The sequence below is a fragment of the Castor canadensis genome, chromosome 10 (assembly GCF_047511655.1).
Source record: "Castor canadensis chromosome 10, mCasCan1.hap1v2, whole genome shotgun sequence".
NCBI classification, from domain to species: domain Eukaryota; kingdom Metazoa; phylum Chordata; class Mammalia; order Rodentia; family Castoridae; genus Castor; species Castor canadensis.
The window spans coordinates 79,798,120-79,825,004 of NC_133395.1; the positions used below are offsets into that span (position 1 = coordinate 79,798,120).

Below are 26,885 nucleotides of genomic sequence, written 5' to 3' on the forward strand. Positions count from 1 at the left end.
AAGCCCCAAGAAATTGTTGTCATCGTCATCACCACCACTACTATGACACTCACCATCACTGTAACCATCATCATCATCACCACCATAATCACCATCACACCATCATCACCATCACCACCCCCATCATTAACATCATAACAGCAGCAGCAATACCATCATCATCATCACCACCATGACCCTGTGATTTGAAACAGTCAGGTTCCTTCTTTAATTCTCACTGTTGTAGAGAGAGTATAAGCAATAATAGGAAGGAACAAGGGTTTTTGGAATAAGGGCAAAATAGTTTCTGCTGGGTATTGAGGGGGTGGGGGGGGAGAGGGAGGGGGCGGAGTGGGTGGTAAGGGAGGGGGTGGGGGCAGGGAGGAGAAATGAACCAAGCCTTGTATGCACATAAGAATAATAAAAAAATAATAATAATAATAATTCTCACTGTTGTCCTCAGAAGTCAGAACCCTCTTGTTAAAAAACTAAAAGGGAAATTCAGCTGCTGCTTCTCAAGCCATGTGCTCAAGGCATCAGCCCCAGGGCATATGCCACAACTCAGTGGTTTTTTCCTTAAGTGTGAAGTAGAAAGCAGATTTCATTGTTGCCAACAAAGAAGCCAGCAGCTGAGAAAGATTAAAAGGGAAATTGAAATGCTGTCAATTGGGCACAGGAGTCTGTCTGAGAACTTGGAAGTAGGCATGCATTGGGACAGCTGGTCAAAAATGGCCCAGATTGGACCAACATGCACAGTATCCATCTGGGATCCTAAGAGCAAGGGCAGGGTAAACAATTCTCCCCCAGCCTGTCTCTCCCTGTGTGGCCTTGGGTATCTCACCTCACATCTCTGTGCCTTTGTTTATCCCTCAAAAATGAGGGGATTGAACCAGATTGATGGGTCTTAATCTGTGATCTTTGAGCCCTGTTTGTTGAGAACAGCATGAAAGCTTCAGGGGCTACCTGTGTGGCAAGATGGAAGAGCAGGTCCCCAACCAGAATGGCTCCACTCTGATCAGCTTGTTTACTGGGTGACTCACTAACCTGAAAAATAAATGTCTGTAGCTCACAGAGAAGTAGTCAGAGCCTCTCCCATGCTTCATCCTTTCCCCAGGGCCAGGAAATGGGGACACAGAGGAAGACAGACCAACCAAGTTCTGCTCCCATGGGTTTGGAGTCCACTGGAGAGAGACAGACAATCTGTGAATAAGAGAACAAGATTAACATGGGTGGTCTTGATTGCATGTTGAGAATAAAGCAGGGTGGTGCGAAAGTATATACAAATGTGACAAGAGCATGTGTTGAGGACAAAGCTGAGAGATCTTTAGGTGAGTGAGCACAGAAGACACCTTGTGGTGGCCACAGATATGAAGACGGGAGGAGTGAAGTCCAGGGTGTGAAATCTGAGGTCCTCTGAGCCCCACTTGCTCTGAAACCCATGGATTTTACACCAGCATTTATCATCAACAGCACATCCACCAGGATTGTTGTTGAAAAGGGATCCTCTCCCTGACCTGAAAATACTTTGGACTGTTGGGGAATATTCTGAAAGATGAGAACCCAAGTGACACTCAGAGGAGTGGAGAACTCAGATTTTATCTTTACCCCAGCGGGCTCAGACGTGTACCTGTGTCTGAGCACTGAACAAAGGATTCACAGGATATTTAAAAGGCAGTTCAGGGCATCAGTTTACAAGGAATGTGCTCTCCCATCAATTAGGGGCTAGTAGTGGGTTAGAGACCTAGGATTAAATAAGAACAGCAGGGGAGTCCTGCTTTGGAAAGTTTATTTACAAGTGGAGACAAAGGAAGGCGGGAATGAGTGTCTGTCTCTGCACGTGCCCTTTACCTCGATCCTGAACTTTTTGCATGGCTCTAATGGGCAATCCCTCATGCTTTACAACTCTGTCTGAGGTTACAGCTTTTAATTGATATCTCGCCATGTTTTAAGACCCTGTTTCAAGGCTACCTTCCTCTTCAGGACCAAAGTGGTGTCCCTCATAAGGCAAATGGAGCTTCAGAGCCCAACCCCCACTACTGGTCACTACATCTTGTTCCTCCAAAGGTCAGCTCCAGTAAATGAAGGGGGTCCATATCCATAATTTAATCATCACAGATTTACCACAGGAAGTATGCTGAACCCCCATGACCATGGGGAACCTCTCAATTGTACTTCTTACTGCCCCCACAAACATGAGAGAGCCCCAGGAAGGGTTACTGGAAAAAACATCTGAAATCACACTTGGGAAACCCCAAGCATCTGGTCTGGCCCATCAAGGGTTTGAATAGACACCAGTTGGCTTATATGTGGACAGTCATAATTGTTCCCTGGGGACTAGTCTGAGGCATTTAAGTTCAGTCCTTAGGGACACAAGTCAGACTTTGGCTTCTGCCCCCAACAGCCCTTTTATCCTGCTGGACAAGCATGATACTCAACCAGTGCTCAGAGCAAGGAAACATTAATAAGGAATAATGCTAAAAAAGCATCTGCTTTCCCTGTTGCAAGGACACCTTACTGAGGCCTCATGCAGTCCATTGGATGGGTTCTTTCCTTACCTCCCTTGACACACAGGAGATTGAGACAGAAAAGAATAAGTCATTTCCAGGATTTACAGCCAGCTCATCTCCCAGGAAACCAAGCCTGGCAGACTGGCCCCAGCATGCTCTTCTGAAAGGATAGGGGTGAGAGGACACAAAGCAGGTCCCACTCCTTCTGCTATGGTACTCTCAGGGAGGTCATATTTCCTGGGGCCATTAGGGGACACCCTGGGTCAGGTTGCACAGTATGTTGTCACAACTCCTGAGGAGACAGGCCAAGGATCTGGCATATTCTCTGGATCAGCCTTTCCTGCTCCTGCCCCAGCATGCCACAGCCTCAGCTCTGGATGGCCCTGGCCCCTCTGCTTGCCACCATCAGTACAGGTGAGTCAAAGATGAGGTCAGTGGAATCCCAGCCTTGGTATCTGGATGTGCATTGTTTAGGGGATGCAGGTCTACACACACACACACACACACACACACACACAGTGCATTGTTTAGGGGATGCAGGTCTACACACACACACACACACACACACACACACACACACACACACACACCCCTTTTATAGTCAGCACTATGCGTCCCTCCAACTGAAGCTTTCAGATGAGCATACAGGGTTCAGAGAGGTAAATCTCATGGGCAAAGGTATGTCTGCAACAAGTGTTAGGGCCAGGTAAAAACCAGCCATGGCCCTTAGTACTACTGGGGCAGACTCTGAGCAAGGGGTGGGAGAGGATACCACTGACCTCTTTTGAGTTTCTCTAACCTGCACTGTAGCCCTGGTCACAAATATCCCTGTCTCTCCAGACCCAAGCACCTTCCTCTCTTCCCAGGTCCTCAGGCATCACTCCCTCTCTGGTCCCTCCTCCTTCAAATCTGGACCTTCCTTGAGGACCTGAACCACAAGTGGTCTTAAGAGATTCATCTGCCCTAACTAGGGTTAAGGTTTCCCTAGAAATTTTCTGTCTTACCTGGATGGCAGGGAATTACACTGTGCTGCACATGAAATGAGCACCTGTAGTTTGTTTTACCAAACCAATGTACACTATTATATGTACGAAAGCTTCTTGACTTATTGCTCACACTTCTCAGAGGTATAGTAGCCTATTTTATACATGATAAAACTGAGGCTGAGAGAAGTGGCTAGCCTGCTCTGGAACACCCTATGAATGCTGGAACAGCTGGGTTTTGAGCCATTTCTGTCTGACCCCAAAGCCTGGAGCTTCCCCACTGGGACCCAGAGCCTCCTGACCTCCATGAGGATTTGCTGAGCAATTTAGAGGTAAAGCTCAGTCACCCTGCCTTGGTCTGCAGCCCCAGAGGCTGCCTTAGTAACAGCACAAGTATCCTGGAGACTGGAGCTGGAGGGGCAGCTGCAACTTAGGCCTCCTGAACTGCAGGGGCACAGGCAGAAGCCTAATGCACCCTACCCTTCGCTCCCGCCTTCCCTCCCACCAGGGCCCTGGGTTGCTTTGTCTGTCATTTCACTTCTCTGATCTTGGCTTCCCCATGTGTAAAATGAGAGGACTGACAGGACATGAGATGAGATTCCAGCTTTGTTCTTCCATGGTGCTGACTACAAGGACCCTGAGTTCCTAGAAATTCTAGGAGTAGAGGATAATAAGGCCATTGTGGCTTTCTGGCAGTGTCGGGTTTCCAACATTGCCCTTGTTACCTGATCGCTATGCTTTTTTCTTCCTGCATCTCATAGCACTGTATCTACAACAGTCATGCTAAGGATGGCCACTACTCCCAATGTGCTCAGCAAAGACTTATGTGATTCCAGTTTGTCAGTAATTGTAGTTCTGTGCTGAAGTCACATCTCTGATACAGACACCAGATCAGAGGGGCTCTGCAGAGGTACAGACTGCAAAATACTCACACTAACCCTTTGTTCTCTGCAGGGCCAGCCACCCTCTCCCCATGCAAAGGAGCTGATTGCCTCTTCCTGTGCCTCCTTGCTTGCCCACCAGCCCAGCACTCCATGTCTGGTGACTGCCTGCAGTGCCCTGTGGGCTGCTAGTAAGGAGCAGATACCTGGGCCCACATCAGAGGGGAGGGCTTTGGGAGCCTGATATGCCCTCAGAAGGGAAGTCTGGAAGGTCCCTTCCAAGACGTCCTTGAGTGTGAGGGGCTCCCTTGGAGCCCCAGAAGCCAGCCCCAGAAGCCTGGGATCCTGATAGACTGAGTCTCAAGGGCCCTTCCAGAGCAGTCCCTTGCTTGGACTCCAGTCTGCGATGGAGGGCAGAGCCAGGAGAAGTGAGCACTGGTCTGATTCTGTCCCTCACCTGTCCTTTGACCTGGGCAAGTCTGAACCTGGGAAGCAGGGCTGGTAGTCAGATGTACTGCTCCCAAGGAAGGCCCTCTCCATGCTCACCAACAGTGACTCCTGCTACTATGGCTGCCCCTCAGACAAGATGGAAGTCACACCTCAGCCCATGACTCCACAGTTCCAACTCCTTCTTCCTTGGCCCCTACGCTGAGCTCTGAGTGGACTGCATGGTCTGAGGAACCTGCACTGATGGCCCAAAGTGATGGGCCATCCCTACAGCCTGAATGGGACCAATACTATCCCAGGCCCCTTCTCAATGACTATAACCTCTAAGTTGTCAAGGACACCCTCCCATCTCCATCCATCCATACTAGTGTGGGGAGGGGAAAGTGGGCCAGGCTTTGGACGAGGTGATAGTGCATCCAGGCAATGGGAAGAGCCTTGGGGCCATCTCTGCTCCTAGCAAGGCCCAACTCTCCCCAACCTAGCATCCTCCCTGGCATGCAGGGCCTATCCTCAGACTCTTAGCTTCCTTTGGCCTTTGCAGTTGCCTGGGTGGCAGGACAACTCTGCAGCTATCCTCCTCTAGGACCTGCAGGAGATTCCTAGTACTCACAGACAGCAGGGACAACCAGGTGAGTAGGATGGCGGGTGGGGGTGGGGGGGAATGTGCATCTCTTTCATTGTTCTTTGGAGGGGAGAATCAGAATAGGTTTCCTTTGATTCATGTAAGCCTAAGGCTAAGGTAGCAACACTTAGTCAATGTAACCTGGAAACCAGTGTAAATCACCTGGAGGGCTTCTGTGGAATCAATGAAATGAGACATATGCAAGTGTTGGGTGGTTCAGAGCCTCTGTGAAAGGAGGCACCGTGAAGACTGGGGAAACAGAAATGTGAATACCCATGGAGGCCACTTCATGACAAGATCATGCTCTCATACACTGCAGATTGCCCACGTTGTGCAGCATTAACTACAGTGGAGGGTCAGACAGGTCTGTGCCCTCTGGGGGGTTGGCTATTCCTCAGAGTTAGGACTTGGCAACAACTACAAAGCTGGAGTCCTAGGAGGAGGCAATAACCTCTCTTAGTCCTGAGCCCACAGACCACAGGAATGGCCTCCCAATGAGGCCATTTTCGGTTACAGAGAAACTGAAGCACAGAAAAGTTGGGGCTCTTCAAAGATACTCAGAAAAGTTAACACCCAACCTGAAGTTGCAACTTTTAGCAGCACCCAGGTGTATCTGTAAGGCATGATCTAACTTCCTTGTTATCCTGGGGTTCCTTGTCATCCCCCAGAAGTGCTCACCTAGAAAGGAGCCAAGAATGAAGCATGCCATCTGTATCATCTGCCCTCCTGTCTATTTCTTCATGGACAGAGGCCACAGCTGTCAACCCTGCCCCACAGGTAGGTGAGACTGAGCTATGGGCCCTTGTAACACCTGGAAAAGACTGTTGCACAAAATGGAACAGGAGCATCCTTCAAACTTGTATTAGTCAGTTTTTCATTTAAAAAAAACAATACTGGAAACTAGGGAACTTATAAAGAAAGATTTATTTAGTCATAGTTTTGAAAACTGAAATTCTAAAAATTTGGTTGTTCCATTTTTTTGATGCCATCATGGTGGGAGCAATGCAAAAGGGATCACATAGCAGACAGAAAGCCAGAGAGTGGCTCAGAAGTCAGAGTCACACTTTGCTGCCCCATCTAGTCTTGAACTCCTGGGTTCAAGAAATCCTACCCCCTCATACTTCTTTTTTTTTAATTGATGCTTTGTTTTTGGCAGTACTGGAATTTGAACTCAGGGCCTCATGCTTGCTGGGAAAGCACTCTACCACTTGAGCCACTCCATCTGCCCACCCTCAGCCTTCTAAGTAGTAAAAAAACTCAGTCTTTCATAACTGTCTCTCCCATAAACTAATTGAGTTCCTATAAGACCCTTCAAAGGAGAGACTCCCCCAATGACCTAATTACTTTGCTCTCAGGACCACCTCTTAAATATTCTATCACCTGCCAACATGGCAATGCTAAGGACTAAGCTAGCTACAAATGAACCCGGGGCATATCCAAACTATATCAGGTCACAGGGTATAGACAATCTTATACCCCTCTAGGAGGCCAGATGACCTCTGAGGGGCAGAGTCCAGCTATCCTTGAGACCCAGACAATGGACCATGAACCATGGAAACAGGTTCTTACTCCACCTCCAGGGATATGGTAAGGACTGAATAAGATGAAGCAGAAGGAGGAGCTATGCAGAGTGGTGGGAAGCATGGTTGAATGCTGCTTCTGCTCTTTCCTTCTTGTGACCTGTACAGGTCCTGTGTTTGTTTTGTTAAATTTATCCCTAAGTACTTCATGATTTTTGATGCTCTCATACATGACCTTGCATATGCTATTTCAACTTCCAGTTGTTCATTGCCTGCAGTGATTTGTGAATATTGACTTTGAATCTTTCAACCTAGTCTAATTTGTTGATTTGTTATAATAGCTTTTGTATAAATTACTTAGGATTTTCTTTTTTTTTTTAAATAAATCGGAATTTCCAATTTATTGGAAAGACATTTTGGTGAGAATACAAAGGGAAGAATTTGACTTAATAAAACTTGAATTTGTAATGTTGTGAAGGGCTGGTATCCTGGGGCTTGAGCAGTTTCATTCAGTGTTTCACATCCCACTAAATGCTCTTGAGTACATTTAACTTCTCTGTTTCAATTTTCCTATTATATGATGTTAATGATTGTAACAATTTCTCATTTTCTTCATAGAGATGCTGTGATGTATGATGTTCTTCTGTGATGTTCTGGTCTAAATGTCATGTGCCATTACAAAGTATAATATGCTAATGAAATTTGTTTGAGAAAGCAGTGCTGTTGATTGGCAGAGACAATGGGAAAGGGACAGAGCCAGGAGTAGGGTATTTCAGAAGTTTATGAAGCAGAAAAAAGCAAATTCTATGCAGGGGTTGAGTGCTGGTTTGCCTCAGCTGTGGCAATGGGAAAGATGACCAGAACTGGGAAGGAGTGACCTTGTCTAGAGGCAGAAGTGTTTGATGCTTTGATGGTTGTGGTGTGCAAGTGTCGCTGCCTGGCACGTTGACTTTAAAACTTTGGAAGGTGGAATGGAAACTTGCTTCAGGGGAAGAATTCTCCTGTGTGGTTGATTCATATGTCCTGGGTGATATGATGTGGGCAGCATGGATGAATTACTTCCCTGGCTATTAACTTCATTCTCAGCTTTGATATTGTTATTTCCTTTCTGTGTAGTGCCCCCAAATTTATGTTCAGTGTAAATAATCTCTCAAGAGTGAGACTTGTAGAACACTGGAGGGGAAAAAAAAAGAAGATAAAGAAAACTCTTTCAATAGTTGATTTAAAAATATAATTTTCAGAATTCTCTAATGGAGAACAGGTGAGGAAACCGTGAGAATCTCCACCTGAGATCCAGTTATCCTAATGAAACCTGGATCGTGCACACGTTTGTGATGCCAAATAAGAGATACTTTAAATTTAGGCTGCTGTCCCATTTCAGAGCATAAAAACCCTGATTTTTATAGTATATCTCTCATAATCACTGTAAGAAAAATCTTCTTGTGTCTTCTTTTTATGTACATGGGAACTTGGGCATAAAGGCAAATTAATTTACGTCACACACCTTGCAAGTTTGGGAGCCGTACTTGGAATTCTTATCTTCTGACTTAATATCCCCATTAATCTCACTTCCATTTCTTTCTCCTTGATCCCAAGTCTTTCTCACTCTTTCTCTTTTGAGGGGTGTGGTTGTTGATGAGTGATGACAGTGTTATTGATCCTCTGGTGTTGGTGGTCAAGTCCATCCTAGTCCTCAGGTTGTGCTCCACCACCTTGACTAGTACCAAGAGGCACGTCTTCTCCTTTACTTTTTATCTTCATTCCCCACATCAACTCTTCATCCTGTTGTCATGTCCTGCTTCTTACCTGCCAATCACAATTTCTTGTGTGCAGGAACTATGTCCTAGAATGGGCAGGCCTCTGTGTAGGATTGTTGGTGGGGTTTGTGTGCTAATTTTAATGAACTGTTTGATGCTGTAAGGTTCATTTCTTTTTCTTACAATTATCATGCCATACTGTATTTCTTCAGTTTTGTCTGTGTTGCACTTAGTTCTCACTTTGGTGTTGTCTTCCATAACATTCACTTACCACATCTGACTTCTTTATTCCCCACTGTGAACCTCAGGTGCCTTCAGCTTCCATCACACCAATTTTGGATATTAATACCTTATCAGATGTATGGTTTACAAATATTTTTTCCCATTCTGCAGATTTTCCCTTCATTCTATGAGCAGTTTCCTTGGCTGTGTGGAATTTCTTGAATTTGATGAGCTCTCTTTTCTGTATGTTTTGCTTTTCTTGCCTGTGTATTTGGTTTATATCCAAAAAAAATCATTGCCATATCAGTGTCATGGAGCTTTTCCCCTCTGCTTTATGTTCTCATTGTTGTTTTCCATTCAGCACTGTCTGATTCTCCTCTCTGTGCATTCAGATGCAGGAGGTGTGTTGTCATATTTATCTTCTTGGGGTCACCAGGTCAACTGTGCCGTGTGTCTGGCCCTCATCCTGGGGGGTTCCCTAATCGTCCTTTTCTTTTTTTTTTTTCTTTCTTTTTTTTATTATTCATATGTGCATACAATGCTTGGGTCATTTCTCCCCTCTGCCCCCACTCCCTCCCTTACCACACACAATCTGTGGCTAAAGATGGTTTAACTTTTTACCTTTTCAATCTACATACCTCTCATTACTTTTTCTACAACCTCAGTACTATTTTGAATAAAAGTGAACACCCCTGCTTTGTTCTATGTCTTACAAGAAAATACTCACTGTCACCATAGTGTATGGCATTAGTTGTAGTTTGGTATAGAAGCCTTTAATCAGATTGAGGAAGCTCTTCTCTTTCTAGCTGCTGGGTATTCAGGGGGTAGGGAGGAGAGGGAGGGGGCGGAGTGGGTGGTAAGGGAGGGGGTGGGGGCAGGGGGGAGAAATGACCCAAGTCTTGTATGCACATATGAATAATAATAAAAAAAAACAGAACAGTAAATCAATACCATTAACTTTTTGTTAATGGTATTGATACAAGTTTTGTATTTTAGAAGGTTTGATATACTTAGAAAACACAAATATATACACAGGATCCAGCAACAGCATCATAGCTCTATAGAGAATATATATACATATTAGTTTAGTTGTTACTCTTGAAGTAAAACCTTAGATTTTTCTCATCAGTTGTAGGGGCAGGAGAGAAGAGACAGTGCCAGTGACCCCAAATAGCCCAATCACAGATACATATAGGGTACTGACTGCATTAGAATCGCCCAAAACAATAGTTGTTTAACCATAATTATGAGGTCATCTAGAAGATTTTACATAAACCAACTCTTAAATGAACTTTTATTTATTTTTGACTCAGTTACCTCAGTAGTCAAAACCCTGACAAAAATCACCAAAGAACACAGGTAAATATTCATGGAGTTAGGAAACCTAATGGCCAAGAACCATGGCTCAGATGTTGATAAGGGATCACATTCAAGATTGTTGATATTAACAGATGGCTCATGATATACAGCAGGATTCTGCTAACCTGTAGTCAATGAAGACCCCCTAAAATAACAGGCCCAATCTGGGCATCCCAGGACAAAAACTCTTTCTGCCTAACAGGTGGAAGGAGTAGGACTAACACCTCCACTCTGTTGACTCCAGTTCAGTGCTCCTTTTTGAGTTTTCACTTTATCCTATCTGGAGAGGACACTTTGGCTTTGTTTATTTTTTTTAACTCTGCTTTACATAAGTAAATCTGTACAACCTTCATATCAGTGCAGCAGCACTCCCTGTGCTCAGCTGCCTATTGCCTCTCTGTGTTTTAATAAACTCTTGTTGTCTTCATAAATCTTTGGATCAACCTGTAGCACCAAAAATTCCTGACAGTTATCTTGACAAAACAAAAACCTTTTCTTTAAGGTAGTTTTTTTGTAAATGTTATCAAAAACAGAACAATATTTTTAAGAGAGCCTTGTTGTTATGAACTTAGAAAACTAAGTTTTATTTTAACATCAGTATGTCACAGGTACAGGATGTCACAGGGGAATCCACGGACATGCTAATGGGTTCTTGCTATCCCATATTCTTCATATATGGGACTCCCAGTTTTTCATCTTGTCTGAGGGGAAGCAAGAAGAAGGATGGTCTGATTGAGCCTAGCACACAAGACCCAAACTAGCTTCTAGTTAGTACCATATAAGCTTGCTTCCCACAGATCTGGGAGTCCCATATATGAAGAAAGATTAAGTAGACAAAAACAGGGTGCCTTACAAATTGGCAATTGGATTATTCCACACTCTATGGAGATTAGAAAAGTTGGCCAGTGCGTGGGGCTGGGGTTCTGTGTGGTTTGGAGATCCCCACCATTGGGTCTCTTGGGCAATGTCATTGTAAAACTTCTACTCTAAACAAGTGAAATCCCCCACTGAGATGGAGAATTGGCCTTCTGGGTGGGAGATATAATAATTTCCAATGATGGAAGTTTTTAGGAGCTAGATGCCTTTCCTGTGTTTTGGGAAGGCAGTCTCCTTAAAAGGCTCCTGTGGATCCAGTTCCCTTGCTTCCCAAGGCCAATGGTCTCCCATTGGTAAGGAAACCCAGAGAAAGATAAATAGGCTACCGGGCAGTGCCAGGAACCTAGCAGCTGGGTCAAGACTCCTACAGCTGTCTCCAGTCTCTCATGTAATATAGGAAGAAGGGCTTCATCACATCTGGCAGGCCCAGAGCAGGGGCATATGAGTGCCTGTTTTATTTCTTTAAAGGCTTTTATCTTGTTCCTGTCCCCATTCCAAAGGCTCCCGTTCTCGCTGCTTTGTGGCCTCATAGAGGGTTTTGGCCATGAGGGAGTAGTTAGGGATCCAGGTTCGACAGAAACCTATGGCTCCCAAAAATTCTCTGATTTGCTTGTGGGTCTTAGGGGCTGGAATGGAATATATGGCCTGTTTCCAATCAGGCCAAGCTTGCATTGCCCCTAGAACAGGTGAAAGCCAAGGTATTTCACAGTGTTTTGGCAAATCTGGGCCTTTTTCCTAGAGACTTTGTATCCTGCCTCCCACAAAATAGAAAGGAGAAGGTGCATCCCCTCCGTGCAGTTGGCCCAGCCAACAGGAGGTCATCTATGTACTGGAGGGGCATGCAGCTGTGCCAGTTGACTGAGAAGGCTTTTAGGTCAGATGCCAGAGCAGTTCCAAAAATAGTGGGTGAATTTTTGAAAGCTTGTGGCAACTGAGTCCAGGTTAGCTTTCCCTTTTCCCCAATGTTGGGATTTTCCCATTGGAAGGCAAAAATGGGCTGGCTCTGTGGGGCCAGGTGGATGCAGAAAAATGCATCTTTAAGATCTAGGCAGGTAAAAAAACTTTGCCTCAGCTGGCACAAGGCCTAAAAGCATGTATGGATTTGGGACTACAGGGTACAAAGTGACAGTTGCTGAATTTACTGCCCAGAGACCCCAAAGTGACCTGAAATCCTCAGTCCCCGTTTTCTGGACTGGTAATAAGGGTGTGTTCCAAGGTGACTGATGAGGACAGAGGATCCATATTTTAAGAGTCTGTCAAATTTTTTTTGAATTGTGACTTGGGCTTTTCGAGGAATGAAGTATTGTTTCTGGCTGATAGGGGTGACTCCCAGCTTTAACTCTACCACTAGTGGGGGCACATTTTGGGCCAGACCTGACTCCCCTGCATGTGGGCTAATATTTTCCTTCAACAACCTGGCCTCTGCCTCTAATCTTGGGGACTATTTGGGAGTCCCCAGCCCGCTTGGGACGTTCATTCTTCCAATGCCCTTCCTGACGACAGTAGGCACATTGGTTTTGCCCCAGTTCCTCCCTAGGGTGGAGGTGTCCTGGGGGCATTTAAGTCGCCCTCAGGGATTACCTCTGCCTCTGCCTGGATTTGCTTGCCAGGGCCCACCTGACCGTCCAGCAAGGACTCCTGCAAGGAGGTCCATTTTAATTTTCATCTTCCTGTCAGCCTCCTGCTTAGCTTCCTGATCTCAATTGATAAAAGCCTTTGTGGCCACCTCCAGAAGCTAGCTAGCATTCATTCCAGCAAATCCCTCTAGCTTCTGCAGCTTTCACTTTATGTCTCCCTGGGCCTGGCCAACAAAAGCAGCACTTATCATCCTCTGGTTTTCAGTGGCTTCTGGGTCAAATGGGGTGTACAAATGGAAGGCCTCATACAAATGCTCATAAAATTGTCTGGGACCCTCATCTGGCCCTTGGAGGACCTCTGATGTTTTGCTCATGTTCATGGCCTTTTCCCCTCCTTCCTTCATGCCTCCCAATAATACTGGTAATCTCGGCTATTATTGGGGTCTCAATGGGAGTCTTCCTCAGGGAAATTGGCCTGAGCATATGCTTGGGCATTTTGGTGCCCTCAGGGGCATGATCTTCAAACCACTTTAGATCAACATTATACGCCATTGCTCTTCAGTATTAAATAGAGTCAGAAGAAACTGTTGACAGTCTGTCCAGGTGGGTCAGTGAGTTTTTCTGTGGAAAAGGGGGTACAATGTTTCCAGCTGAGGAGATCTGTGGTGGTAAAGGGCTGATAGACAAATTCCCATCCTCCTCCTTGTATTTGGCCTTCCTGGTCATAATACATGGGCTCTGGGCTTCCCTCAGGGGCATCTGCAGGGCAGTGGGAGTCTGAGGAGAGGAGGGGTCCTCATGGAGATTGTTCAGATGCTCTTGATCAAATGGGGAATGTGGAGTGAGCACTGGTGGACTTAGAGTGTGTATAGAGTCCATAAGACTCAGGAGGTCAGGGAAGTTGAAGGCCCAGAAGCTTCTGAACCAGATTTTACAAGTGTGACTATCCCTTGAGTCTCCCCATCTAGTGTCAGAGGCGGGGGTGCAGAACTAGGCACTGGTGGGAGAGGTGTATAAAGTAGCACATAGGGTCCTCAGCCAGTATAGGCTCCTTTGCTTTTTGCTACACTTGGAAGCTGCAGCCACCCTAGCCACCATAATTCTGTAGGCCTCTTCTAGGTAAGGCATTAGCCATGTGGGCCAGCTGAGGACAACATCCTGCCAGCAACGAGTATAGGGGAATTATTCTGGGTGTCCGGGCTTTTCTGCAATTACTCTATAAACTTCATTGACCACAGTTTTATCTAGTGACCCTTCTGGGGGCCGTCCTACACCAAGAGCAGGCCAATCTACCTCACAAAGGACCTTAAGCTTGTTAGGAGTTAACTCCATAGTCTCCATTAAATACCTTTTTAAAGTTTTTAACCATACACTCCAAGGGAGTGTTCTTAATCTGATTTCCACCCATGTCCTCCCATTACCAGCCTGCCAGACAGACACAGAGGGGGAGGGATTTTGGAAAAGCACTCACCTTGTCCATCTCCAGCCACTCCCTTTGCGGGGATTTAGATGTCTCTTTGGCCATAGTGAGTCCATATAAACCCTAGACCAGAGGCCCTGTTAGGGCTCACCCCTGACCTTATGAGTTTGCCACAGACCCGTGTGTTGAGACTCCTCACTCGCCTTGCAGCTGGGCTGCATCTCAGGCTCGCACTTTAACACACTCACACAGCATAGTAGTTCAACCCCGCTCCGTGAACCTGAGAGACATGGTTTCACCCCAAAAGTCAGTTACTAGCAGTCTCTGGGAGGTGATCAATCTGCCCTTTTGCCTCCTGAGGCAGGCCTGAATTTGAACCAGGGTTCTTACCAGTCTGATGAGCAGTGCTCCTCTCCCCTCACTGGTTCCTGTGCCTCACCGGGTTCCATTGTGCATCTGAGGCCATCATCCTGACTTGCTGGGAGGATGAATCCCCGTCCAGATCAAGCTGTCCATTGACGCCTGGTGGGATCTCCTCCCAGCGGTCGGGGGGATGCATCCTGGTGACAAGAGAGGTGATAACTCACATCTCTGCAATCCCAGACTAGCCTCCAAGAAATGTTGTGGAAAATTACAAGCTGAGAAACGGGACACTGAGGCAGTTTAGCAGGAAGCAACGTTTTATTGTGCCAGCACAGACCCAGCGGACTTGTATCCAAAGACTGAGCCCCAAGAACAAAGAGGTCTCATCTTATATACCCTTTCAAACAGGTTACAAAAAAAGCAATGTCTAATCCATATATGAATATATTAATTCTATAGGCTACTTTACCCTGGTGCTATGTAACTTTTCCCCCTCCCCAGCATTATGTGACCTTCCCCACATTCAGATTCCTCAGGTTTTATGTCTCTGCTATGCCATCCCTACCTCCCTGCTACTTTATCAGGACTCAGGCCTAATCTGTTTTCTTTTGATCCTCTTCCCTGCTACATTATAACTGCCCAGTGGCACTTATGGCCCTTGCAAAGGGTTAACAAGCAACACTATGTGCCAGCTGTGAGCTTCTGGGAAGGAAATTCTGTGCACTGGCTCTGCCTTACAGACAGGCCAGGGCTCAGTTATGAGGCTGAGCACAGCATCCTCCGGTCAGGACATTCTCCTGCTCACAAAGTCCACTTTGCCATCCCCGAAACCTTCCAGAATGTAAACCTGGGAAAACCTCTGTGTAATTGACCTTCCTGTGCCACTATCCCACTTTTGACCCTTGTGCCTGGCTGCCTCCCACCCAGCAGGCCTGTCAGATCTGGTTATTCCTCCCCTGGAATAACCACTTACTGGCTCAACAGCAAGTGACATTCAGCCTTTTATTTCCCTGCACCAAACCCACAGAGTGGGGCTCACTGCCCACCTTTCAATCATTAATGAAGGTGACCAAGAATCCAAAGATGAAGGGTCCCTCCTCTGAATTCCAAGGGTGTGTTTTACCTGTGGTCTGTGGCAACAGAGGAACCCAGGACATATGGGTCTGGGAACAGTGTGGCCACTTTCCTAAATACCCTGATCCTTCAGAAGCACCAGTCTCAAGCCCCGGCCCAACTGGCACCTGGTCTGCAGAAGGGATCAGAGCTCCAAAAGGATATCAACAGTGCTCTACAAGACAACTCTACCCCATGGGCTGCCCACCAACCTGGCCAGTGCCCTTCCAGTCCATTTTGCTTTGGTTATTTTGGAGATGAGATGTCACAAACTATTTGCCCAGGCTAGACCCCAACTGCAGTCCTCCCAATCTCAGTCTCTAAAGTAGCTAGGATTACAGGCATGAACCACCAGCACATAGCAACCCTCTCCCATTCTTGAGACCCCCTAACTGTAAGGTGAGGAGACTCAGAGTCCCCTACCTACTCACTGTTCAGCCCCGAGAGACTGATCCTTCTTTGCCCACACACCTGGGGTCCTGTCCTGGGCCATACTCCCAGGCTCGCATTGATGATAGAATGCCATGGCCCAAGGATGAACAAAGCTCTGACTTGTATCCACTCCACTCCTTGCCCATCCTAGGTGGGGCTTCCTAGTATTCCCTGCATTGCACAGGGATGAGGGCTGGCTGGAATGAGCTCACCTTAGAAGTCGTAGAGTGGAACTTCTTAGTCAGGCTGTGCCTTGGAGTCACCAGGTGCTTTGAAATGTACTGTTAGTGGTAGGGAGGGGAATCAAATCAGATCATCTACAGAGGAACCAGCCAGAGATGGTCAGTTTTTTAGGCTTTCAGGTGGTTCTTATGTGTAGCCAAAGGATTATTGCAAGGTTTGAATCTCCTGAGGTTGTTTGAAATCCATGGCCACAATCCTAGAAAACATAGCCAGACACACAGAGCTTCCAATGTGTTCCATGAAGTCCCCGGACCCCTGAAGTCCAGTGATTGAAGGGCAAACTCTTATGCTTCCCATACAACACTGTCCCTGGAAAACGAGGAAACTGGGGCTCAGGAGGAGGGACTAACCTGCCTTATGGCACACAGGCAGGCACTAGACCAGGTGCCCAGAGCACCGGTCCAGCTATCTGACACTCTGCAGCTCCCTTGGACTCCAATAGTCCACCCAGCCTCTGGCAGGTAGAGCTCTGCAGATATTCTCTCAATGCCCACCTCCTTTCCCAAACTCTAATGGCCAGCTCAGTTCAGCAACAGTCTAGAACTCACCAGTTCCTGACCTCAGTCACACACTGGCCTCTTGGAGCAAGGCCATGCAGAGCAAGTGGAGGCAGGAGAGGAGTCATGGTCAGGCTGCTCACACACATAATGTCCTGCTTTGCAAGTGTCAATAGGAAATGTGAAACATTAGCCACACAGGATGTCTGCACAGGTCTTGCAGTAGGAGCTGGAATGGACAGTCACCTACTAAGCCCCACCTCTATGTCAGACACTCAAAACCCCAGGACCCCCAGGGTTGAACTCATAAAGTGGCCCTGCCCCCCCCCAAACACACAGTCTAGATGTCCCCTCCAAAGGACACCCAATTATCAGGAAGCCTTCCCTGACTTTCTCCTAGGTACCAGCAGACTGAGTTGCATGTGAGTGACTGGATACAGAAGATGTGGCCTAGGGGAAGGACCCTCACTGTGTCCTTAGAACCAAGAGCCTAATCCAGCAGGGTCAGAGCCTGTACCAGAAGTGCAGGAATCACATTACAAGGATGAGTTGCTGCTGAAAGCAGCTGCCTCCTTCTGGCCTTCCCAACAGCCAGACTGACCTGTGTCTTGGTTCCAGAGGCAGCTGGCCCTTGTCCTCAGGGACACTACTGCCCCAGAGGCTCTACTGTGCCCCAGCCTTGCCCACCTGGCACCTTCAGCCCCTGGATCAAACTTGGCTCAGAGGGAGGGGTACCCCAGCCTGGGCAGGAGGCTGGGTGTGGGGGGAGGGCTCTGTATTGGATTTGACCAGACCACACTGGCACCAAGGCCAAAGGTTACCATGGCGATCAGGGCCACCTAGTCAGCCACCTTCCTTCCTTGGGTCATTATTGAAAGTCACTTCCCAAGGAGGCCCCCCCTAGCCCCATGAGCACACAGTACAGTCTCACATTCTGTTTCACTCACTGACTGTAGTTATTTTCTGTTTCCTTGACTAAAATATAAGCACCACATAGCCAGGGAACCTGTCACTTGCTCACTGCTCTATAATCACAGAGTGGCTCCCCACATGTATGTGTCAGACCTAACACTACTTGAATAAACTGAGGCTGAAACCTCCAAGGGCACAGCATATCCAGCTCTGCAGGGCACATACAGTGGCATCCAGGTGGCCACCAATGGTAGCAGGAAGGGTGCGCACTCCTGCTGTTTATTGGTCAAACCACAAAAGGTCATGAAAGAAGGAAGAGGAGGAGAGGCCAATGAAATAATTTGAAGAGTAAGTTTCTGGCTGCAAAGAAGTATGCTATCACGTAAAGGGGTCAGTCTGCAGGAAGTGGCATCTGCCTTAGAGAATGTGCCAGCAGAGGGCAAATTATACCTATGTGGGCTATAGTTTGGGAGAGGTAGGCTAAATTGAGAGGAAGCCAGAGAAGAAGGTCTCAGATCCCAGGCTTCTTTAAGTCCTCTGTTCCCTCACCAAGCATTCAAAAGACCTCTCCTAGAGGACAGGGGGGCCTACTTCCCTGACCTGGCAGAAACAAGGGTTGTGCATCCTCACTGGGGGTATCTCCTGCAGGCTGCCAGCTCTCCATGTCTACCTGGCCACTACTGTGACTCTGCTGGTCTTGCCCACCCTTCTGGTCCCTGTAGCAAAGGTTTCTTCTGCCTCCAGGGGGCCCTTGTACCCAATGGCTCCCTGGGAGATGGGACCAGTGGCCTGTGCCCTGCAGGTACTCCTCAGAGTAAAGGTGGCTAACACCTGGGAAGGTGGGGAATGAGTGAGCTCCAAACCCAAGTGAGAGCTTAGCCCACTCTGCCTCTGTCACCCAAAGGGGTCAAGGGCCCTGTGGCACAAACAACTGTAGGACCTGGGTTAAGACTAGAAATGCTCTGATCACCAGGGAGGGGTGGTAGGGTGCTACCTAGGGCCCTGACCTTAGGGATCTGCTTTCCTTTCAGGGCACTTTTGCCCCCAAGGCACCATCTCCCCAAAGCCCTGCCCAGCTGGCACCCACAACACCCTGGTTGCTCAGGATCACTGTGAACCACGTCCCCAGGGGTAAGTGTTGAGAAACAACCTTATGGACCTTCTAGTCTCTGAATATGCAGTTTGCATTCTTGCTGCAGGAGGTGGCTGGGCTAGGGGCTGATTCAGATCCCTTCAATCTGAGTTTCCTGAGACTGTAAGAAGTCCCACAATAATCTCCAAGACTCCTAGGAGCCATCAGTCTCTGTCTTTTGATATCTTTTTTGGTACCACTGGGTCATTTCTGGGCTTGTTTACCTACCATTTAAGCCATTTTTCCTTCACTAACCCCAAACCCTCAGCTTAGGGCACTATGCAGTACAGAGCTGTCTTGCACACTGGGTGGTGACTCTGGAAGCCAACAGTGGAGGGCCACTCAGGTGACAGCCTCCAGTGCCCATCACGCTACAGGGGCTATCCAGCCTTCTGAGCCCCTCCTCCCTTCTTTACAGTTTCTTCTGCCTGGCCAACACATCCTCCGTGGTGGGGAACGAGTGTCATGCTGGCCACTACTGCCCAGCCTCCACCACCTTTGCTTCTCAGTTTCCCTGTCCCAGCGGCACATACAAGCCACAAAGAGGGGGTTTCCAGCAGTCAGACTGCACTCCCTGTGAGCCAGGTAAGGGGCAGGGACTTATCTCATCCCCTTACCACCACCCCCACCCCCCTCATCATGGCCACATTGTGCTTTGATCTCCCTACCCTCAGGCCTGGCTCAGGTGGGGATGCCATCTTAGGAAATTAGTACTGGGTTGGCTGCCCAAGCCCTTCTCCCCAGTCCCATCTTGTCATTCCCTCTAGGGTCCTATTGTCTCCTGCCTGGGCTGGTGGCCCCATCAGGACCCTGCAGTGCTGGTTTCTACTGCAATCATGGAGCATCTGTCCCGAATCCCACCGATGGAGTCATGGGAGACCTCTGCCCTCCAGGCCACTTCTGCCCACAGGGAAGCCCCAAGCCTGTTCCATGTGCCCCTGGTGGGTTACCAATGGGTGAGGTCTGCTCTAGGTGCTGGAAAGGAGAGAGGAGCTAGACCCAGCCATGGGAGTCTCCTAGGAAAGGACACAGAGGAAAGAAACCCCTGAAATTGCCTTTATGGAGCAGGGTCCAACCCCTACACACACAGTGTGGGCTTGGGCGTTGTGGGAGTAGCTAGTTTGACCTAAAGCCAGGTCCAACTTCCCAGGAAAGGTGGCAGAGCTGGCTGGGCTATAGAAACTCTACAGAGAGGGAGGAACGGTGTCAACTGAGCCAGAACTCCAACATGCTAGGTGGGGAGTTGGAGGGCATTAAAGTAACCCATCCATGAATCTGAATGAGCAGAGCAGGATGGTGGCTCTGCTGGCTGAGATGGGCCACCATGGGTCTCCATCTGGTAGACCTCCTGTCCCAGCCTCAATGTGTGCACCTGCAGGCTCCTTCTTGCCTCTCCGAGGTGCCTCATCCATGGAGGAATGCCAGCCATGCCCAGCTGGCTGGTTCTGCTCCCGGGCCGTCCTGAGCTCCCCAGAGGCCCTGTGTGAAGGAGGCTGGTACTGCCCTGGGGCCTCTGTCTCTGGGCACAGTCCAGGTAAGGGCAGACCCTCCTTACCATTCTAGAGAGAAGAAGGGTGGGTGATCCTTGAAGAAGACAGGGGCCATTGGTACTGCCTTATCTCAGCTTCTCTGGCTCCTGGACTGTGGGAGAAGGGGCAGAACACAATGTATCCAGCCTGGCTCCTGCACCCAGAGCTGTGTCCCTTGCTCAGAAAGGGGAATGAAGACTCCTGGGGTGAGAGAAAAGAAGAGCCCAGAAGCATTTAATAGGAAAACAGTCAAACATGGGGAATTCTGTGCTTTGGGCGGGGAGAATAAAAGTACTACAGACTCATGCAAGACATCTCTAGTGAGGCATTGATCAGGCAGAGAAGGTGAGAAGGTGTGCCCCCAGCCATAAGGGTGGATTCAAGCTCTCCTTAGCAGGACTGGCAAAATTCTACTTTCTAGGGCCTGTTAAATAAATAAGTTTTGGCAAATTAAATTTAATGGAGTTTATTTGATCAGTTTCTGATTCATGAATTGGGCAGTAATCAAAACCAGAAAAAGTTCTGAAAGTTCCGACAGACAGCATGAAGAGACTATCGAGAAACCCCTTGATTGGCTACAACCTGGCATCTGCCTTATTTGGGCATGGTGTAAAGCATTGGCTGCCTCTGATTGGCTAAAACCTGGCTTTCTGTTGCAAAACAAAATAGACTCCTAAGTTAGGTTCAGTTTGTCTATGTACTAAGGTGGGCTGTAGTTTGTTAAATAGGAGCTTTTAAGTACAGAGACAGCCTCAGGCTAAGGTGATCCTGCTTGTTTAATCTGACAGGCCTTGGTTCTCTACCTATAGAGGTTGGCAATAATCAATTTTTAGGTTTATAAGTAATTATAATAGGACATTCAGTGTTTAGAATTGGTGTCCTTTTTTAATCAAAATGGGTTAGAAGTTGGCTTTAATCACTACATTACTCAGTCTCAATCTGAAATGCTTTCTTAGATCAAAATTAAAAAGGGGGTAAAGTCACCGCACGTTCCTGGGACTTGGTTGTGGCCTAAGGTAAAGTATGTGTCATCATTGTGTGGGAAAAACAGACTGAGAAGGCCAACAGAGGCAAAGGGGCCTCCAGAGCAGCTGAGGACACAGGCTCTGCAGATCCAAGGAGTAGTCACCAAGTCTACCAGTTAAACAAATTTGGAGGGTTGAAAGGGAGCCCACTCTTGGGAGAAGAGATGCTTGCTTACAGGGCCCAAGCTGAACTAGAATGCACAGATGGGTCAGGTTTGAACCAACAATGCCTGTCAGGGCTCAAGGGAAGATGCAGGGAACTGTATACAAAGGATGACATTCCTGGCAGTCCAAGTCAGCCTGGGATGGCCTGACCATACCTTCCACTCTAACGCAGTGTCACCAGAATATTCACCAAGGGCAGTGCTGTCCGACACTGTTGCAGAGAGCTAGAGCATCAAGTCTCAAGTCCCACCAAGCTCTCACTTGCTTCAAAGCACCAAAGTGTACAGCCTCAGGCAGCTTCCAAGGACCAGGCTCCATCAAATGCTACAGCCATGGCAGCCAGTCCTCAGGAGTATGCTCTATCCTGCAGCTAAAAACCCTGGCCACAGTGTGGACACAGCCTAACCCACAGAGCACAGCATAATACATCTAGGCTAGCATCTCCAGAGAGGGTGTTGTTACTGTCCAGAAGAAACAGAGGATGCTGTGTATAAAAGATGGAGACAAACCTTTCCTTCAGCACATGGCTATGGGGTACAAAGTGCCAGCTTCTGACCCTGCCTATCCTGTTCCACATTCTCTCCTAAAGAAGTCCCCTGCTTGGTCACATCTGGCCTCTCACCACAAAGGTCCCCATTTCCTGAACTGGGGATCCCTCATTGCTGTCGGGGCTCACTGTGAAGAAGGTGTAGGGCTCCTGGGAGCCAGTTCCCAAACACACATGTCCAAGCAACCCACATTCTGAGGACCATTTCATAGGATAAGATCTCTGAGAACATGTTTGATGAAAAATATTCTGACTCAATAACAGAAGCTGCCTTGTGATTCTCTGTGAGGCCCATCCAGTCTTGTCACTAGAGATCTGGCTCCTTGCCTCCAAGGCTGAGAGATTTCAAGTGGCTCTAATACTTGAGGCTACTTTAGGGCTGGGACTGGAGCTGCCTCCTCTTCAGGGGAAACAAAAGAATGAGATGTGGAGGAAGGACATGCTCACCCCCAGATGAGTAGCAGGATGGCCAGGGTGTCCTAGGTCACCCTAGTGATACAGAGGGAGCAGGAAGAGTTCATGCGAGGCTCTGGCTAGAAAAAGGGGAAGCCTCCAAGAGGAAACAGCCCCTCTCTCTTTGCTTTTCTAGATGCTATGTGCCCTCCTGGCCACTCATGTCCTCCTGGCAGCCAAGAGCCTTGGCCTTGTTCCCCAGGGCAGTATCAGGATAAACCTGGACAGAGCTTCTGCAAGATGTGCCCTGCTGGGAAGTAAGAGTTGTCACTGGGGCCTCTCCTCTCTGTCCACTGACATCTGGCTTTTCTGACACTCCTGAGACCATAAGGAGCTAACACATGTCACAGGAACCTTCATGGACAGAAACGATAGGCACCCCAGTACCATAACACCCCAAAGTCAATGCAGGGTCTTGGAGGGTGGAAGCCCCATGCAAAAGACTCAAAAGCACCTTGATCACCTGGTGTCTATTTCCCATGTGTTCAGATAGGCCTGTGGGAATTTTACTTCTGCCCAAATCCTCCAAGATCCAGAAGCTTCCTTCTCCTTGAAAGCTTTGCTCCCTAGGGAGCATGGTGATACCAATGGCACCAACTCCTTCATGCTGACCACCCATCCTTTGTGTCCACAGGTCTTGTCCTTTTGTGATCCAGGAGCAAGGAGCCAGGCCTATGGGGCCAGTAGACTGTCCTGCTGGCTACTACTGCCCTCTGGGTACCCAGAGCCCCACCCAACACCCTTGTCCTGGGGGAACATTCCGAGAGAAGCCCGGGGCACGCAGCATCAAGGACTGCAGACCCTGTCCTGCAGGACAATTCTGTGCTGATTCAGGTGACCTGTGCCACCTCTGGAACTTTGCTATGTCCCTGGACGGTCCCTATGTTTCAGAGGCTCCTGGTCTGCCTTTATAGGACATCCTAGGTCCCCTGGTATGCATATCCCTATAGCAGAAACTTCTTGAGAGATGGATGGGTTCAGTGTGGGAGATAGGGAAGGCAAGGGGAACTCACAGTGGGAAAGGGACACAGTGGGGCAAAGAGACAGAAGCCACATCAGGAACTGGCCTAGGCATGCCATGAACTCAAAACATTTTCATACAGTTCTGAACAAGGTGCTCTGGGTGTTCTGAGGAAGGTGACATTGGTCTCATGGTTTGCAGGGAGGCTTGGTAGAGGGCTTGCTCTGAACTTGAAGATGACCAAGGACATCGGCAGGTTGGAATAGGGGAAAGAAAAAAGCACCAAGATGGCATCCAGCTGAGACCCGCAGAAAGCAGTGGTTCAGGCTGTACAGGAAGTAGGGAGCAAGACTAGAGGGACCCTGACTAGGATTGAACCTGAGGCTTGGATGATAGGCACAACACTAACCTTGTTGAAGTGAGGAAGAGAGTGAAGTACATTTGTCATTTAGTTGTCTGTCCCAGTTGTAAATAAATCACCTGGAATAAGGTATAGTCAGGTGGCAAATAGATGTGAGAGTGCTGCTGGAAGAGAGAATTAGGTGGCATCCACCACATGGTCCCCAGACTCTCAGTGGTTCACAAAAGCACTAAGACACCACACCAGAATCAGGTTCAGGACTCCAAGTGTCAGCAATCACCTTCATGCAGACCATACCCTGTTGTCACCAACCTCACAGTCTGGTCTATATGTCCAGGTTCCTGTGTTACCATTCCCTCCCTTTGCTGGACATAGTCCCACGGATAAGATAAGGTATGTCTTTTGTCCAGAGAGGGACTGAGCAAAAGAGCCAGAGGAACTAAAAAAACAGGTGGAGACACAGAACCAGGTGGGGACATGGAACCAGGAAATGCTCACAGAACCAGAAGAGAACACAGCCAGAAAAGGGCACAGAGCCAGAAGGGGCCACAGTGAGAGGAGGAGACAGAGTTAAGCTCCAAGTTTTTGAACTCCACAGCACTACATTCATCCAAAACTGAATGACTGGGTCCAGGGCATTTTTTCCTCCTCATTTGACTGTAGGCCTCCTGTCCTAGACAGAGTCTGTCTTTACCCTTTTCACAGGGGCTGGAAAACGCCTCCCAGATGGGCTGTGCTCAACAGGATATTACTGTCCCCCTGGACAGACCTCAGCCACCCCCATGTCTTTCCGGTGCCCCCAAGGTTTCTACTGTCCTGAGGGATCACCCCAGCCAAGGGCCTATGAAAATGGAACCTTCCAGCCCCAAGAGGCACAGAGCTCCTGTGAGCCCTGCCCCGTGGGTTTCTACTGCAAAGCCTCCATCACAGGTGTGTTCCAGGGACTGGCACAAGAAATCTCAGGGTGGGAGTCCCCAGAGGCCTGATTTTTCTCTTTTTACAGGCAAATGTTTTGACCCATATGCAGTATATGAACAACTGATGTTGACAGGGTATAGAGAGGGGACTGTGACAACCTGTTTGCAAGGACAGGCATGTTGAGGGCTTAAACCAGGATGGGGCCTCAGGCCCTCACACCCTTGGACCTCACAATACCCATCCCAGGTCTGAGCATAGTGGGAACATGAGGGCAGGACATGGCAGGACAATCTGAGACCCAGGACCCAGGACCTAGGTGGCCAATGTCCAACTCAGTTCCCCAAGGGGTTGACATGTAGGCTGGGCCTGTGCTAAGGGTGGTGCCCCTAGTGCGGAAAAGGGGGATTTATGCTCAAGGCCCCTCATAGTCATAAGTTTCCTGGGCCATGCATCTCCACTCCAAATGGCCAGCTATGTGGGATCCTCACTGTCAGGAGCACAGAAATCAAACAAAGAATAAAGTACTTGTATCCATGGGCTAGACCTAAGTATGTCCAGAACCAGGGGTTCTCAGGACACTGAGAGGGTAGGAGTCCCACCTTGAATCAGGCTGACCTTGCCACTCGCTCCTACACCCAGAAGCTTATAGCCCCAGCCTCCTGTTCCTCCAGGGCTACCTCTACCCCTCAGGCTCCCACTCGGCCACTGCCCACCCATGCCCTCGGGGGACTTTCAGACCCAGACAAGGTGCTGCTGCAGAGCTGGATTGTGAGCCATGTCCAGCAGGTTTGTGAACTCTGCACCAATCATGGATACTCAGGGGGCCTGGACTAAAGATCAGGAAGAGAATGAGGAAAAGTGGAGAGGAAGGCAGGCAAACTAATCCTGAAGGAACATGCTTGCTCTGGGAATAGCACCCAGAGCCCAATAGCTGGGTCAAGGATGCCAAGTCAGGGTCTAAAATGTGCACCAGGGCACACAACAGGCCCACAGTCCAAATTGTCATTTGGATGCTCACAGCCTCCTCATCCCTACACTCTGGCCTGCCCTACATTCACCTCTAGGGCTGGGAACGACTGGTCCTGAGTTCTCCTCAGAGTTCAGGTCTGCTGGAGAGAAACTGAGGCAACTCCAAGTTTCCAAATCCTTTTGCTCCTCACTCCCTCATCTGCAGGGCCATCTCACCCTATGTTTGTCTGAAGGAAGCATGGGGCGGGGCGGGGGGAGTGGTTAAGGGGAGTGCAGATGGGAGGTGAGGTACAGATGTAACACACTCAACAGGTACAGGGTTTCTGCCTGAGCAGGTGGGAGGTAAAGAGCCCCTGTCACCTGCCCTAGCTATTTCTGCTCCTTCCAGGGATGTTCTGTTCATTGGAAGGGCTTCCCCAGCCATCCGGGCTCTGTCACTCTGGCCACTACTGCACAGGAGGGGCCATATCTCCCACCCCCATCAAACACAAGGCAGGTAACAGTGGGCCCCTGCTACCCACCCAGGTGTGGGTGGGCTCAGGAACACCAAGCTGGTCAGGGACTCTCTTCCCTGCCAGGGTTGCAACTCCTTGAAAGCAGGACCCTCTTGGCCTGGCTCAGGGCCCACAATAGATCATTCCATTGATTCCAAGATGTGCATTTCTTTCATACCTAACATCACTAAATCAGCAGCTTCACTGTAGAATCCATGGTGTCTGGCAGTCATGGCTGGCAGTGATCTCATTTTAAATGGCCAGTGAGATCATAGCTTATCTTCCACTAGGTCACATTTTGAGTTGATGATATGTGTCAATGGGTACAGGTACCAATGCCCCTTGGGCATCCTCACATAGCCCAAGACCAGGTCCCAGGGTGGCCCCATCTTAGAGAAGAAACCAGAGACCCTGGGGTAACTGACTTGCTCCAGGTCACATGGTGAAAAGCAACTCTCCCTGATGGATCATCTTACTCTACTGTAGGGAGAATCAGCTTCCAGACCAGGTTTAGCAGACAGATGTGGGTGGTGTTTACTGATTTGTCACTGATCTGCGGTGTCACCTGGACATGCATGACCCTTGACCTTTGTTAAGCAGACCTTTCTTTTAGAACAGAGA

The 26,885-nt window shown here is 48.5% G+C and overlaps 1 protein-coding gene and 1 long non-coding RNA gene across 2 annotated transcripts; both read left to right on the forward strand.

The window, feature by feature from the left end:
- Window positions 1-395: 395 nt before the first annotated feature.
- LOC141411325 (uncharacterized) lies at window positions 396-7,165 on the forward strand. The gene is made up of 3 exons (XR_012436097.1): window positions 396-4,541; window positions 5,339-5,426; window positions 6,088-7,165. It is a non-coding gene; the product is annotated as an uncharacterized lncRNA (long non-coding RNA).
- Window positions 7,166-18,501: 11,336 nt separating this feature from the next.
- LOC141411326 (uncharacterized) lies at window positions 18,502-26,635 on the forward strand. Its single transcript, XM_074042829.1, has 6 exons — window positions 18,502-18,841; window positions 19,261-19,427; window positions 19,610-22,818; window positions 23,196-23,395; window positions 24,589-24,813; window positions 26,159-26,635. The coding sequence occupies exons 3-6, from the start codon at window positions 22,703-22,705 to the stop codon at window positions 26,362-26,364; spliced, it is 747 nt and encodes a 248-aa protein (XP_073898930.1). The 5' UTR covers window positions 18,502-18,841; window positions 19,261-19,427; window positions 19,610-22,702; the 3' UTR covers window positions 26,365-26,635.
- The last annotated feature ends 250 nt before the right edge of the window (window positions 26,636-26,885 follow it).

Excerpts from the sequence above, each read along its gene's own strand:
- LOC141411326 (XM_074042829.1), top strand. The coding sequence starts at position 22,703 with ATGTGCCCTCCTGGCCACTCATGTCCTCCTGGCAGCCAAGAGCCTTGG. Across the intron at positions 23,396-24,588 it reads ACAATTCTGTGCTGATTCAG|GGGCTGGAAAACGCCTCCCA; the intron begins GTGACCTGTGCC and ends CCCTTTTCACAG. Across the intron at positions 24,814-26,158 it reads CTGCAAAGCCTCCATCACAG|GGATGTTCTGTTCATTGGAA; the intron begins GTGTGTTCCAGG and ends TGCTCCTTCCAG.